The sequence below is a fragment of the Monodon monoceros genome, unplaced genomic scaffold (assembly GCF_005190385.1).
Source record: "Monodon monoceros isolate NGI ecotype Baffin Bay Population unplaced genomic scaffold, NGI_Narwhal_1 Super_Scaffold_16, whole genome shotgun sequence".
In the NCBI taxonomy this organism is placed as follows: Eukaryota; Metazoa; Chordata; class Mammalia; order Artiodactyla; family Monodontidae; genus Monodon; species Monodon monoceros.
This window is the reverse complement of record NW_021703772.1, coordinates 94,673,620-94,686,263: the sequence shown is the minus strand read 5'-3', so window position 1 is coordinate 94,686,263 and position 12,644 is coordinate 94,673,620. Positions and strand designations below refer to the sequence as shown.

Below are 12,644 nucleotides of genomic sequence, written 5' to 3'. Positions count from 1 at the left end.
AGGTCTGTTTAGGAATTTTGCTTTGATTCACATCGTATGTGATGAAGCTGCAAAACCTTCTCAGATCAAAGAAGTTTAAATCATTGGGAGGAGGAGTGTCAAAAATAAAATTGGCTAATTTTAGATCTCCTTGCTCAAGAAAAGTGATTCATTGTGCCCTCTCTGTGGAAGACGCCTTAATGTTCCAAAGGTCTAGCCTGGCTGGTCTTTTCTGTTTCTGCTGCCTCTTCGTTTTGTAGCCTGAGTCTAGTTCACTAAAAAGATTAGTTCCTGTAGAAGTTTTGCCTTCAGATCGAAGGTTAATAGAGTCATGGTTCTGCTCCTCTTATCGATTGTTGTGTGCGTATTGCCGTGAACTCAGATGGTTTTCAATTTTTAGACTTACTGTGGTGATTTGTGGACTATTTTAAGGCTGTCCAGTCCCTTCTCTGGCAGAGGGCTTGATGGAGGACTTGCCAGCTTGCAGGAGTCTGGTAGAGGTCAGGGTAGACAGTGGGAGGGTCTGGTGCCACAGATTCTGTCCCAAGGAGAGCACCAAGGGCACAGCTGGAAAAAAGCATAGCCAAGGTAGTAGGTGAAGGAAGATGACCACAGGCAGACCTAGGACACTAGGGTTCTGAGAGCCAGGAAAAGAGATGGTAAGAATGAGTTGAAATAGAAGAGCTTCCAGATCAGGAAGACAGTGGGCTCATTCTGGGGTCCAGCTTTCTTGGTAGCATGCTGTGCTGGGTGGTTAGACTCACTGAAGGAGCCAAGGCAGAGCAGACAAAACAGTTAGGGATGAGGAGGGTGAATTATTAGCCCTGAGCAAGATTCTCCCTGAGTGTTATTAAGGATGTTCTTATTTAGGAATATGTTGCTCATTTGAGGGCTCTTTGTTTCAGTAGGTGGAGTTATTGCAGGTGCTGGCTTTCTTCCAATCCTGGTTAACCCTCCGAGGTTTCAGAAAGAAATGTGTTTTTTTGTTTTTTCCCCCTCTCCCTGTGGAGTAATTGGTTTATGTATAATTTAATTATTTCGATAACCAGTTGTCCTATCACTGTGTACAAAAACAGCCACCCTAAAAACCCACCGTACTCCTGTGTGAAGACGTTCAGAATTGGTTTCTCCTCCATTGCGGGTGAATGTGTAACGCTAAGATTTCTTGCTAAAAGCTAAAATAGGCAGACTCCATTTCCCATTCTTTCAGGGCTGCCCTTGAAATCTTGCCCAGTATTATCCAGTGATTTAAAGTAAGAAGAACTGAGATAAAGATCAGTTTCAAAGAGGAATTAAAGTCTTGAGTGTTCTGTAGGGAAGCCATATTTTAGAAGATCACCTTGGACTGTATTTTCCTGAGAGTAAATTTCAGAAGATTCTTCTAAGGGCAGAGGAGTGAATGCACTCTCCTTTACCTGACCTCACTAATGTCTCTCCTTTGGGTTGGTTTGCTTTATTTATAGTCGTGTTTCATCTTTCCCTGTCATGCTTTTCGTGAGGACGTTTTTTATCCTGACCTGCTGCTGTGTACATATTGTTATTTATTTAGTGTGGGGTTGACTACAAATCTATACCCTGCTTGCGCATCCTCATGCTTTTTTCTGTGCGGTGGAAGGTCTCACAATCAGGTCTACAATCCATTTGAAGCCTTCATGTTACAAATATGCTTTAAAGCACTGTCTTATTGAGTCCATTTACAAAAATTTAATTTGAATTAAATAATTCGGTCCGGCCTGAGAACACAAGGCACACGTGTGTGTAGTGTGTAAGCTGCTGGGACCAGCCGAGGCTTCATCCCCTTGGCAGCTTCTTTTCTGCTGCTTCTCTCTCACTTTTCTCATTGGTGTCAATAGAGTGCTTTTCCTTGGTGATTTTGCCTTTCATGGTGATGTTGCTGTATAAGGGCTCAGTATTTAGACATAGGCATTCCAGGCAAGTTAGTATTTTCTTTTTTTTTAATGAGTAAAAACCACTGCAACTTTTCTTATGAGGAGTCCTTTTGAGTCTCTGAAGTCATTCACAAATATGGTCAAGTCTGATTTCACTCCACAAAAAGAAAACAGAATATTGTGTACTTTTCCTATCCAGGAATTCCACCCTCCCCCAAGCTTTTGCCCTCTGCTTGTTACTTTTGGATCATTTGCAGTGGCAGAGGGCTTTATGCAGATTGCCCAATTATTTCCGGTCCTAGTCAAAATCACCTTGCTTTAAGAGATATTTCTAGAGTAGTGAAACTGCTTTGTTTCTTTGAAAACTCACCAGGAGCTGGAGGGCCAACCAGCTTGTGTGACTGTGCATTGCTGACCCAGGAGCTCTGACCTCACACGCCTCCCTGCCTCCCCCGTGATGCTCCAGGGATGCCCCCGCCCTCTTGTACTCTTCATTTTTATAGGTCCACCTGGCCCCAGAAACATTATTTTCAGCACCTGCTTATTAGCCATCTTTAATAACCTCATATATTAATAAATGGGTGACATGCTATCTTGGAATTATATGGCCAGTTTTGGCAAAGAGGTCAGACATCAGTATTGCTCAGTGCATTTTTCATTTACTAGAAAGTGTGAATTTGCCTAATTTTCTTTGTTAACCTTTGTCGAAGTCATTCCTGTAAATTTCCTCCTCCCCCAGCTCTCTAAACTCCAGTGCATTGACAGAACAGTCCATCTTCCAGAATGGCTCTCACAAGATTTCTGAGGCATTTTTTTTTCTTTCATCTCTGTTTCCAATAGGTTTTATCACCCTGTTCCTTGAGTTAGTGTGAAGTGAACAGCCAGAAAATGAGGGGAAGCCTTGATCAGTTAGCCTTAAACTCTCGGTTGCATTCCTTATTTGGAGATACATGATGGAGTTCTGTGGCTCACGTGCCTTGATGTTTCCGTGCCCGCCACACCACAGGAGATAACAAGTCATTCCTGTCCTCTTGCTAAATAGTACAGAGGCACCTTTGCATTCCCATTCCCTGGCAGCAGTGTTCAAGTCTTTTAACTTTCTGCTGTAAGACCCCCTCTCCTTCTGTGTAGAAGTTCGAGGATTAAATGATTAAGGAATCGTCACTGTGAAGCCTTTGAAGGACAGATGTGAAGTGTCATGATACACTCCTTGGGACCTTGGCTAATTATTGTTTCATCTGAGAGGGGCCCTGCCTCTGGATGGCTAGCTAAAAGTGTGGGAGTCTGACCGATAATAGTAATAACCCACTTAACCCATTTCCTGTGTACCAGGAACTGTGCTTGGAACTTTGCACAGACATTAATTCATTTACAGATGCACCAGCATACTTAGTGTCTCTGATTTCTATTTTTCAGGTTGAAAATTGGTGTCCTCATTTACCTTGGAGAGCAAAAAATCCCTACGAAGAAGCTGATCGTAATTCATTGGTAAGTGATTTTGGAAACCTCTTACTAGGCTTTTGATTTGAGTATGATGTCAAGTGATACATGTGGAGTCTTCTGCCAGCTGTAATCTGAAATAACGGTAAACGGAAGAACTTCTATCCCCAGCCCTGTGGAAGTCTGAGTGACCAAATCAGTCAACCAGTTAGCATATGTTTATTTATTGAGCAGTTCTCTGAGGGTTCCTACGTGATGGGCTACTGATACGAATAAGACCTGGTGCCAGACGTGGAGGCGCCCAGTGATTTAATAATGAGGGTGATGGTTGTAAATAATGACTGTGTCAACACTGAAACATAGGCCCATGGAAATTAATAAAGAAGTGGCGATCTCAGCCTGCATGGGTCAGGAGAGCATGTAAAGAGAAGATGACCTTGGAGTTGAATTTAAAGCGCTGAATGAGTTTATACCAGGTCAAGGAGAGAAAGATGTCTCTGGTGGCAGGGGGACAGGTGCCTGTACAAGAGCGTGGCATTTTCAGGGAGTAGAGCCTGGTTCAGTGGGACAAGGCCATAGGGGTTTGGATGAGCTGGAATGAAGATGAAATGGGAAAGGTAGGTAGGGGCTGAAAAAGCTTTGTATTAAAAGCTCAAGTCTTTATTCTTCACCCCAGGGATCAGCTAATTTTTTTCTGTGACAGGCCAGATAGTAAATATTTTCATCTTTGCAGGCCAGATCTCTGTTGCAACTAGTCAGTTCTGACCCGTGGCACAGGGCAGCCCTAGGCAATGTGTAAATGAGTGGGCGTGACTGTGTTCTGATAAAACTTTAAGTAGCGAGGGGGATTTGGTCCAAGAGCCAGAGTTTGCCGAGCCTCGCTTAGACCATGGGATTCTTGGGAAACTGTTTAGTCAAGGACATGGTCAGATGAGTGTTAGAATGAACTATGGTAACTGCTGAAAGATGGATTTAGTGAATGTTTTATTTAGATGTTATGTGAAAAAAATACTAGTGTTATTATTTTTCTCTGTTATTTCAATTGCTGGTTGCATCCAGCTATCTTAGAAAAATAGTCTTCCTGACTTTTAAGTTATTTTGGCTTGAATTTTTTTTTGTTTAATTTTTGACTGTGTTGGGTCTTTGCTGCTGCACGTGGGCTTTTTCTAGTTGCGGTGAGCGGGGGCGACTCTTTGTTGTGGTGCACGGGCTTCTCGTTGCGGTGGCTTCTCTTGTTGCGGAGCATGGGCTCTAGGTGTGTGGGCTTCAGTAGTTGTGGCACACGGGCTTCAGTAGCTGTGGCTCGCGGGCTCTAGAGCACAGGCTCAGTAGTTGTGGCGCACGAGCTTAGTTGCTCCCGGACCGGGGCTCGAACCCGTGTCCCCTGCATTGGCAGGTGGATTCTTAACCACTGCACCGCCAGGGAAGCCCTTTTGGCTTGAATTTGAAATTTTATTCAGTTACTGTAGGAAAATGGTATTCCTGGCTTTTAAATTCCTTAGAAAATAATAAACTTCTGTTTGTTTGGATTGGGACAAAACTAGAAGATGAGCATTTATTTCCCTACTTAACTTTGTGGACAGAATGAGGCTTTTTGGCAGCCTGCACAATGGCAGGTAGCCTGTTAATAATTGACTTTAGTTTTCCCAGGAGCCTGCTACCCTGCAGTAGATCAAGGGGCCAGTGAATTCGGGTGCAGAGAATTTCAAGGTGTATCAAGCACATTCACTGTAAAATATGCATTTTTGACGTAGCTCAGGGCTTTGCACGTCTCCACTTCTGATTTTTTAATGATGTCCCGTATAGCCACGCAACAGTCAAGAGGCCTTTGCCTCAATTTGCAGTCCTGGGCGCTTCAAGCAAAGCTGTTCAGCAGACCAGACTTTTGAAACCCTGTGTTTAATTGACTATGTCTTTCAAGTTTTCAAATGTCACATCATGAAAACCATTATGCTTTTGGACCTCTTATCTTCTACTCATTTTTATTAAATTTCTGTTTCTAGGCAGAAATTCGTACGGATTTTAATATTCTCTACAGTATGATGAAAAAGCATGAAGAATTCCGATGGATGAGACTACGGATCCGGCGAATGGCTGATGCGTGGATCCAGGCAATCAAGTCCTTGGCAGAGAAGCAGAATCTTGAAAAGAGAAAGAGGAAGAAAGTGAGTTTCTGATTAATTCACTTCAGTTGGGTGCCAGTTTTCTTGAAAATTTGATTTTCGTGGGGACAGACTAAGAGAAATGTCATGTCTCAAATGATATTCCCTCAGGGTGAATCTGTGCAGTCTCTTCTTGTACAGCCATTTTTTGGGGCGTCCTTTTCCCCGGTTACAGTAATTATACTTAGCAGGAACTGGTACACATGTTTCTTGGGTGAAGCCAGGCAGAATATCTGCTTGTAAGATTTTGCTATGAACCCTCTGACTCTGTGTCAGTGGCATGAGGAAATTTAATTCTCTCTTCTTTACCCGAATACAATCTGGAAGAACTTCCGGTTTACATCATCATGACAATTTCATATTCTTGGTATGTGTCAGCTCTGGGATTTGGGCAACTAACTGGTGAGTTTCATCGCTGTTCTGTTTGGTGGTGCTTCTGCTTATGTTCCTATTAGTTATACATCAAGTGGCCATGACGTTAGATGAACTATTCTGATGAAGAATAAACGAGAAAAGTAAACAATCTGTTCCCATATCTAAAAATAAATGAAAAATGAGTTTAGTATTCCTAATTTGACTAATTTGATACCTTTGGGGCAAAAATACAGATACACTTGCAGAACCCCAAGTCACAGTTTAATGAGTCAGTTTTGCTTAGATCCCTTGAGTTTATGAGACAGCAGGACCAGACATCCTGGCATCAAAGAGTCCTCCAGGAAAGAGTATGTGGTCATAGATCCAGGTGAGCTATGAAAAGAAAGAGTAATTTCTATATAATCCTCTGCAGTTATCTCCAGGATATATTGTTATGTGAAGACATGGTAGGTGGAGAATAGTGAACATTATTTTTAAAAGGAAGAAGGAATTTATCTTTATATCTGTATCTACACCTACATGTGTACCTATAGATATATACATATACACACACATATATACACATATATAATGTATATATGATATACATATATGCTTCTTGCTCAGAGTTTTTAAAATGGAATAGCAAACCATGCAATTAAAAATAAAGGAGGTGGATGGTGGTAATGGTTGCACGACAATGTGAATGTACTTAATGCCACTGAACTGTACACTTAAAAATGGTTAAAATGGTAAAGCTTATGTTATGTATGTTTTACCACAATAAAAAGATGTCTAATAAGGGGAGTCAGGGGGTAGTGTGGAGGCAACAAGTATAGAAACTAGACTTCTCTGAATATATCTTGCTTTGTAGATTTGACACTGGAATCATTTTACTTAAGTGTAAAACAATTTAATTACAAAACAAAATCATAAGGAAAAAGTAAAGCAAGTGAACTGACCACGTGTCCACTTTTACTCTAAGCACACGGAGAAGGGCTATTCTTAGTGACTTCAGAGCACAGTACTTTGAACGTTTCTGATGGGATATCACACATGATAAAAAAAAAAAAACTGCAAAAATATCTTAAAACAATTTTTCTAATCCTGTAAGAGGTGGTGGTGGTGATATTCTCCTTCCGAATCCATTATGTGTCTTGGAATAAAGCAAATCAGCAATTATGTTAGTGTCCTGGAGAAGTGGAATTTTCAATGTGGGAGAGAGGAAGTAACAGATGTGAGATGGATAATGTTATAAAAATTGATAAAGCTGCTGTAATCCTGGGTTTGAATTGGAAAAACCATTGTGAACTCATGATTATTTTTATCCTTGAGGAAAAACAAATTTTCTAGCTATGTCCACTGAAAAGGCCTGTAAACAGTGATCATCTAGAGTATGCTAGGCACCAGACTTTGATCTTTAAATACCGTTTTCACGAAATGGTCTAAAAGGTTCTTGGAAAAATGGCTGATTAAGGCCTGAGACAGACGTTGTACAAGATGAGCCTGGAACGCCTTGTCGTGTCAGAGAGCAAAGAAACTATTGAAGACTACTAGGGTTTTGTCAAAGGACTTAGAAGCCAACTTTAATAGTCTCCCATTGCCCAAGATGGCACAATTTGGTAATCAGTAAGAATAATAACTGCAGTTATTGAAACACATCAAATATACTTATATTCATGATTTTATAATGATATATATATATATTTAAAATCCTCATTGGTCATCATTAGAGTATGCTAAAGATCAAATTAGTTATTTTGAAAACTGTCAAGTAAAAAATCAAGTATTTGCCAGGTTTTTTCTATGTAAGCTGTCCTTCGTGAGGGGTAGTTTCTCTTTATAGAAGTATTGCGGCTAATAAATGCAGAAGGAATGACAGAATATCACCATTTGCAACCCCTAATGGATTATTGCGTCTGGTTAGTGATCCTCAGTAGCTGCTAACATCACAAAACAGAAACACCCAGATTTTGTTCTCACCGCTGGAAGTACACGGCACCACCTGTGAAGTAGTATTGCCCCAAAAATCAAATACAAATTTGATCATGGCTGCAGATCTGATTACTAATTTACCATAAACACAAGGGACAGAAGAATCTGTTACACAGTCAGCAAAATCTAGAGTGTGAGAGACTCTATTGGAAATACAACCCAATTTCTTTGACAAATAAATTACAAGCCTCTATCCCCCCAAAAAGGATAATCGGGCACCACTGTAGGTTAAAGAAGAGATGTATGAGGCATTACAATTTGTGCATTTTATTTGACTTGACTCAACCAACTGCTCTTGACAAAAATAAGTGACAATTGAGCAAGTGTATAGACTAACTGGATATTGGGTAATACTAAGGATTTAATAGCTATGTCAGGGGCGTTGGGGTGATGTTACGGTTATGTTTTTTAAGTGAGAGTTTGTTTCTTTTAGAAATGCCAACTGAACTATTTACAGGTGAAAAGTTGGGCTGTCTAGGATTTGCTGCAAGATAAGCTAGAGGGGTTGGGAGAAAATGAGGGATGTACATTAAATAAGACTTGTCAGGAGTTAATCATCGTTGAAGTTAATAATTGTTGAGTACAGTGGAATTGACTATATTGTCATGTCAGCTTTTGTTAGTGTTTGAAATTTTCCGTGTTAAAAGCTTGAACGTGTTCCAGCTGTGGAGAAAAAGCCCAGTATAGTTAAAAGATATTTTATCGTCCTGCTTGACTCCCCTTTGATTCCAATTTTCCAAATGTACCCCACTTTTGGAAAACAGGATTATCTGTCCCTACCTCGTACTCATAGCCATACCAAATGCAGTAATGACTTTATTTCTCTAAAACAACAATGAAAAATCATTTCCTTCCTTTCTCTGTACCTTGTAGAAAAATTGTTTACCCCATGTTGAGATTTCATTAGAACGTAAACATGACTTTGGAATTGGTGGTGGCTTTTGGGTAGGTTACTGTGGAGTTTGTACTTTTGTCTGACGGGAATCAGTATGTGCCTCTTTTTTTTTTTTTTTTTTTTTTTTTTCAGGTCCTTGTTCACCTGGGCCTCCTGACTAAGGAATCTGGATTTAAGATTGCAGAGACAGCTTTCAGTGGTGGCCCTCTTGGTGAATTAGTTCAGTGGAGTGATTTAATTACATCTCTGTACTTATTGGGCCATGACATTAGGATTTCAGCTTCACTGGCGGAGCTCAAGGAGTAAGGAGATTATTTTTCAATTTTAAAATCAGAATACAAAAAAGAAATTGTAAACTCTTAAAGCCCTCTCTTGGTGTGTAATTTCTTGTGGAGGAAAATGAAAGTGATAATTCACGAAACAGGAGATAAGAAGATTATTTTCAGAAGCTAAATACATACACTGTGAAAAGGCTAATATGTTTTCATTGTAGCTGCATGCTCCAGAGGCTTGATAAATGAATGCCAGAAAATTCAAACTAAGGAGCTTATTCTTTGCTGTTACAGGTGCTTCCAGCATCTGCAGCAGGCAACATTATTGACTTTCCTAATTCCCTGTCTCTTGCTGAAACTCATACCCTTCCCCACTCAACAGCAAGCTTTCTAAATCTTCAAACGGGGCAGGTTCCGGTTTGCAATTTAATTTGGATAGAATGAGTTTCTCGAAAGCCCCGATCCAATCCTATTTCAGTTAGCCCACTTTCAACTCTGCCTGGGTTTTTTGATTTCACTGAAATGTGCTTCTAGCTCAAGCCCTCTCTTAATCCCTTTTAGATTGACACGACTGGCTAAGCAGAAATGCTTAGAGCCCCTTCCCTCCTTTTTGGATAACTGCCCATGGAGACTCTCTGCCCAACAGCCAAGTTAACATCTAGCAATATGTCAACTGTTCCAAGAGAAATGGCTTGAAGGGACATTCTAGAAATGGAAGAGGTGTTAAGACAATGTATGTCTCACCCTGCTCCTACTTTATTGTCTAAAACATTGATGCCCAGAGAGGTCACTTGTGTTAAGTCTGAGGTCCACATCGGATTAGATGCAGTATCGGGATGAAAGCAGTAATGTCCGTAAAATAATGTCAGCTCTCTTTTTGTTAAATGGTTTCCATACACTGAAACCATGAGCCGGGCTTTAGTTACAGTGGTGGTATCAACAGTTACGACAACCATAACAGTGATGATGCCTATTAAGAGCCAACATTTGGGGGTTTTCCCTGGTGGTCCAGTGGGTAAGACTCCACACTTCCAACGCAGGGGACCCGGCTTCGATCCCTGGTCGGGGAACTAGAACCCGCATGCATGCCGCAACTAAGAGTCTGCATGCCGCAACTAAGGATCCTGCATGCTTCAACGAAGATCCCATGTGCTGCAACTAAGACCCGCAGCAGCCAAAATAAATATTAAAAAAAAAAAAAGCCAACATTTGTTGAGCGCTTCCCGTGCACCAGTTACTAAGTGTTTTACATGTTTTATATTATTTAGTCCTTAGTGCAAACCTGGAAGTAGGCACTGTTGCTTTCTGCATTTTAAAGATGAGGAAACTGAGATTCAGACCAAAAAAGATTTCCTCAAAGTCCCATGGAGAGTACATGGAAGAGCCAGGATTTGAGCCCTCTGTCTGTGTGACCTCAAAGCCTGTGCTCTTGACCACCGGAGCACAGTGCTCCGTTCAGAACTCGATAAACCTGAGGTCTTCTGAGCTCTTCACCACATTTGTCCCTTTAACAGCTGCCTCCTGTTGCCTTCCTCCCGCTTCTTTTAGAACACACTGGGGAACACAACGTACGAAGTGGGTGCCTTCATACATTGAGCGTTCATTCCTTCTGTGCTCTCTGTGGGCTGCTTCTTGGTATGGGACATACAGAGATGACCAGTGTGTGGCCAAGGAGATGCCAACCTTTTGATAATTACCACTGATACGTTGCACAATGTTGACACTAATTGCAATGGGATTAGTTCTAATTGAGGTGAGGGTGCTCAGCACAGGGAGTGCGGAATCTGTGAATATTGCTCACCACTGTGTATTGAGCACCTAGAACAGTGCCTGGCACACAGTGGGTGCCCATAACTATTTACTGAACAAATGAGTGAAGGGATGAATGAATGAGTCGGGGGTAAAGAAATGGAGTACAATGGGAGCTCTGGGGATAGGCGCTCCCCAGGGAGCTCCGAAACGGCGTATTAGGGATCTACCAGGCAGAAACTTAATTTGCTGGTCAAGAAGATTATGGAGGTCTTTAGGCCCTGGTGACAGGGCCAGATGTGTTTTATTTGAGTAGACACTTGTGGAAGCAACATGGAGCAGTGGTTCCCAAACATGCCTGCACGTTAGAATCACCTGGGGATCTTTTTAGGCTCCCTAAGCCCAGACCATATCCCAGACTAATTAAATGACAACCTATGGGGGTAGGACTCAGGCATAAGTATCTGTTGGTGCTTCCAGGTAATTCCAAAGTGCAGGCAGGTTTGGGAACCACTGAATACAGGGTGGACCAGGAGTCAGCAACGATGGCTGAGCAGGCCAAATGCAGCCCTGTGCGTTTTTTGTTAATCAAGTATCACAGGCCCAAAGCCACACCCGTGGCTGCTTTCCTTCTCCAAGAGCAGAGCTGAATAGCTGTGACGGAGAATGTGTGGCCTGCAGAGATGCAAGTGTTTACTACCTGGGCCTTTACAGAAAAAATTTTCAAATCGTTGGGAAGAAATTGGTTATATGGAACCTACCTCTTTCAGAAACCCAGTGGAGAAAAGGGTGCCTGGGGCAGTGTCAGTATGGAGCTCTAGGGCAGAGCCCTATTGATGGCTCTTGCCCTTTGGAGCAGGGTGTCCATAATCTGGTGAAGGACTGTTACGGGGTGTGAGCAGGGATACAAAGGCCAATGATGACTGACTTCTGGGTGAGTGGCAGTATGGGTAGCACTTATTTGCCCCACCCATGTGAAATTGATGTACAATCAAGCATGTTGGCTCAGTGCAAGGGTGGGTTTGGATGGGTGGGTGGATGGAAGGAAGGATAATGAAAAAGTATAAACTATAGTGCCAGTTCTGTGATACATTCTAGTCAGAAGGAAAAATTAGACATAAAAGAAATTTGCAAACAGTACAGGACAGTACAGAAAGAAGTTTATATTGTAGAGGCTAGAGATGGAAGACATTTAGGAGGTCAGTAAGGGCTGTATGATAAGAACAGTCTCTGGGAGAAACTAATAGGTACTGAGTATCTAGTATGCATAGGTACTTTCCACTGAATACCTAATTTAACTACCTGAAGAATTCCTGAGAGGTTGCTGTCCTACCGTCTTCTCTGTATCCAATCCTGTGTGTGTGTGTGTGTGTGTGTGTGTGTGTGTGTGTGTGTGTGTGTGTGTGTGTGTGTGTGTGTGTGTGTGTGTGTGTTTTAAATGAGGACAGATTCACAGAAGTTAAGTTACTTTCTAAGATCTCACAGCTGCTAGACAGTGGAGTGTGATTTAATTAGTCTGGGATATGGTCTGGGCTTGGGAAGTTGGAAAAGATCCCCAGGTGATTCTAATGTGCAGGCATGTTTGGGAACCACTGCTTCATGTTGCTTCTGCAATGATCTGTTTAAATAAAACACATCTGGCCCTGTCACCAGTACTTAAAGACCTCCCTAATCTTCTTGACCAGCAAATTAAATGGAGACAGATTGAGACGCAGATCTCCCTTGGTTTCCAAGGCTGTGTTTGTATACAACCATTTGCTTTTGCGAGAGTCAGAATTGAGGCTTTGGATGGACGTGACGAGTGGGCAGAACTTGGATAGGCAGCTGGTTGGGAAAGGCCATGGCATCCTCCCTGATAAGGATTCTTGGGACGTTTATTTACCTATTTAAGTGCAGTACCTTGCAGTAA

The 12,644-nt window shown here is 41.8% G+C and overlaps 1 protein-coding gene across 12 annotated transcripts in view; it reads left to right on the top strand.

The window, feature by feature from the left end:
• MGAT5 (alpha-1,6-mannosylglycoprotein 6-beta-N-acetylglucosaminyltransferase) overlaps positions 1–12,644 on the top strand; it is a 372,873-nt gene that overhangs the window by 225,191 nt on the left and 135,038 nt on the right. For all 12 annotated transcript variants that reach the window (XR_003794033.1, XR_003794037.1, XR_003794036.1 and 9 more), the window contains 3 exons: positions 3,285–3,356; positions 5,312–5,473; positions 8,847–9,016. Coding sequence is in view for 2 of the 12 variants with exons in the window: in XM_029226053.1 (XP_029081886.1) it covers positions 3,285–3,356; positions 5,312–5,473; positions 8,847–9,016 (404 nt within the window). In the remaining 10 variants the exon portion in view is untranslated. The remainder of the gene's footprint in view (positions 1–3,284; positions 3,357–5,311; positions 5,474–8,846; positions 9,017–12,644) is intronic.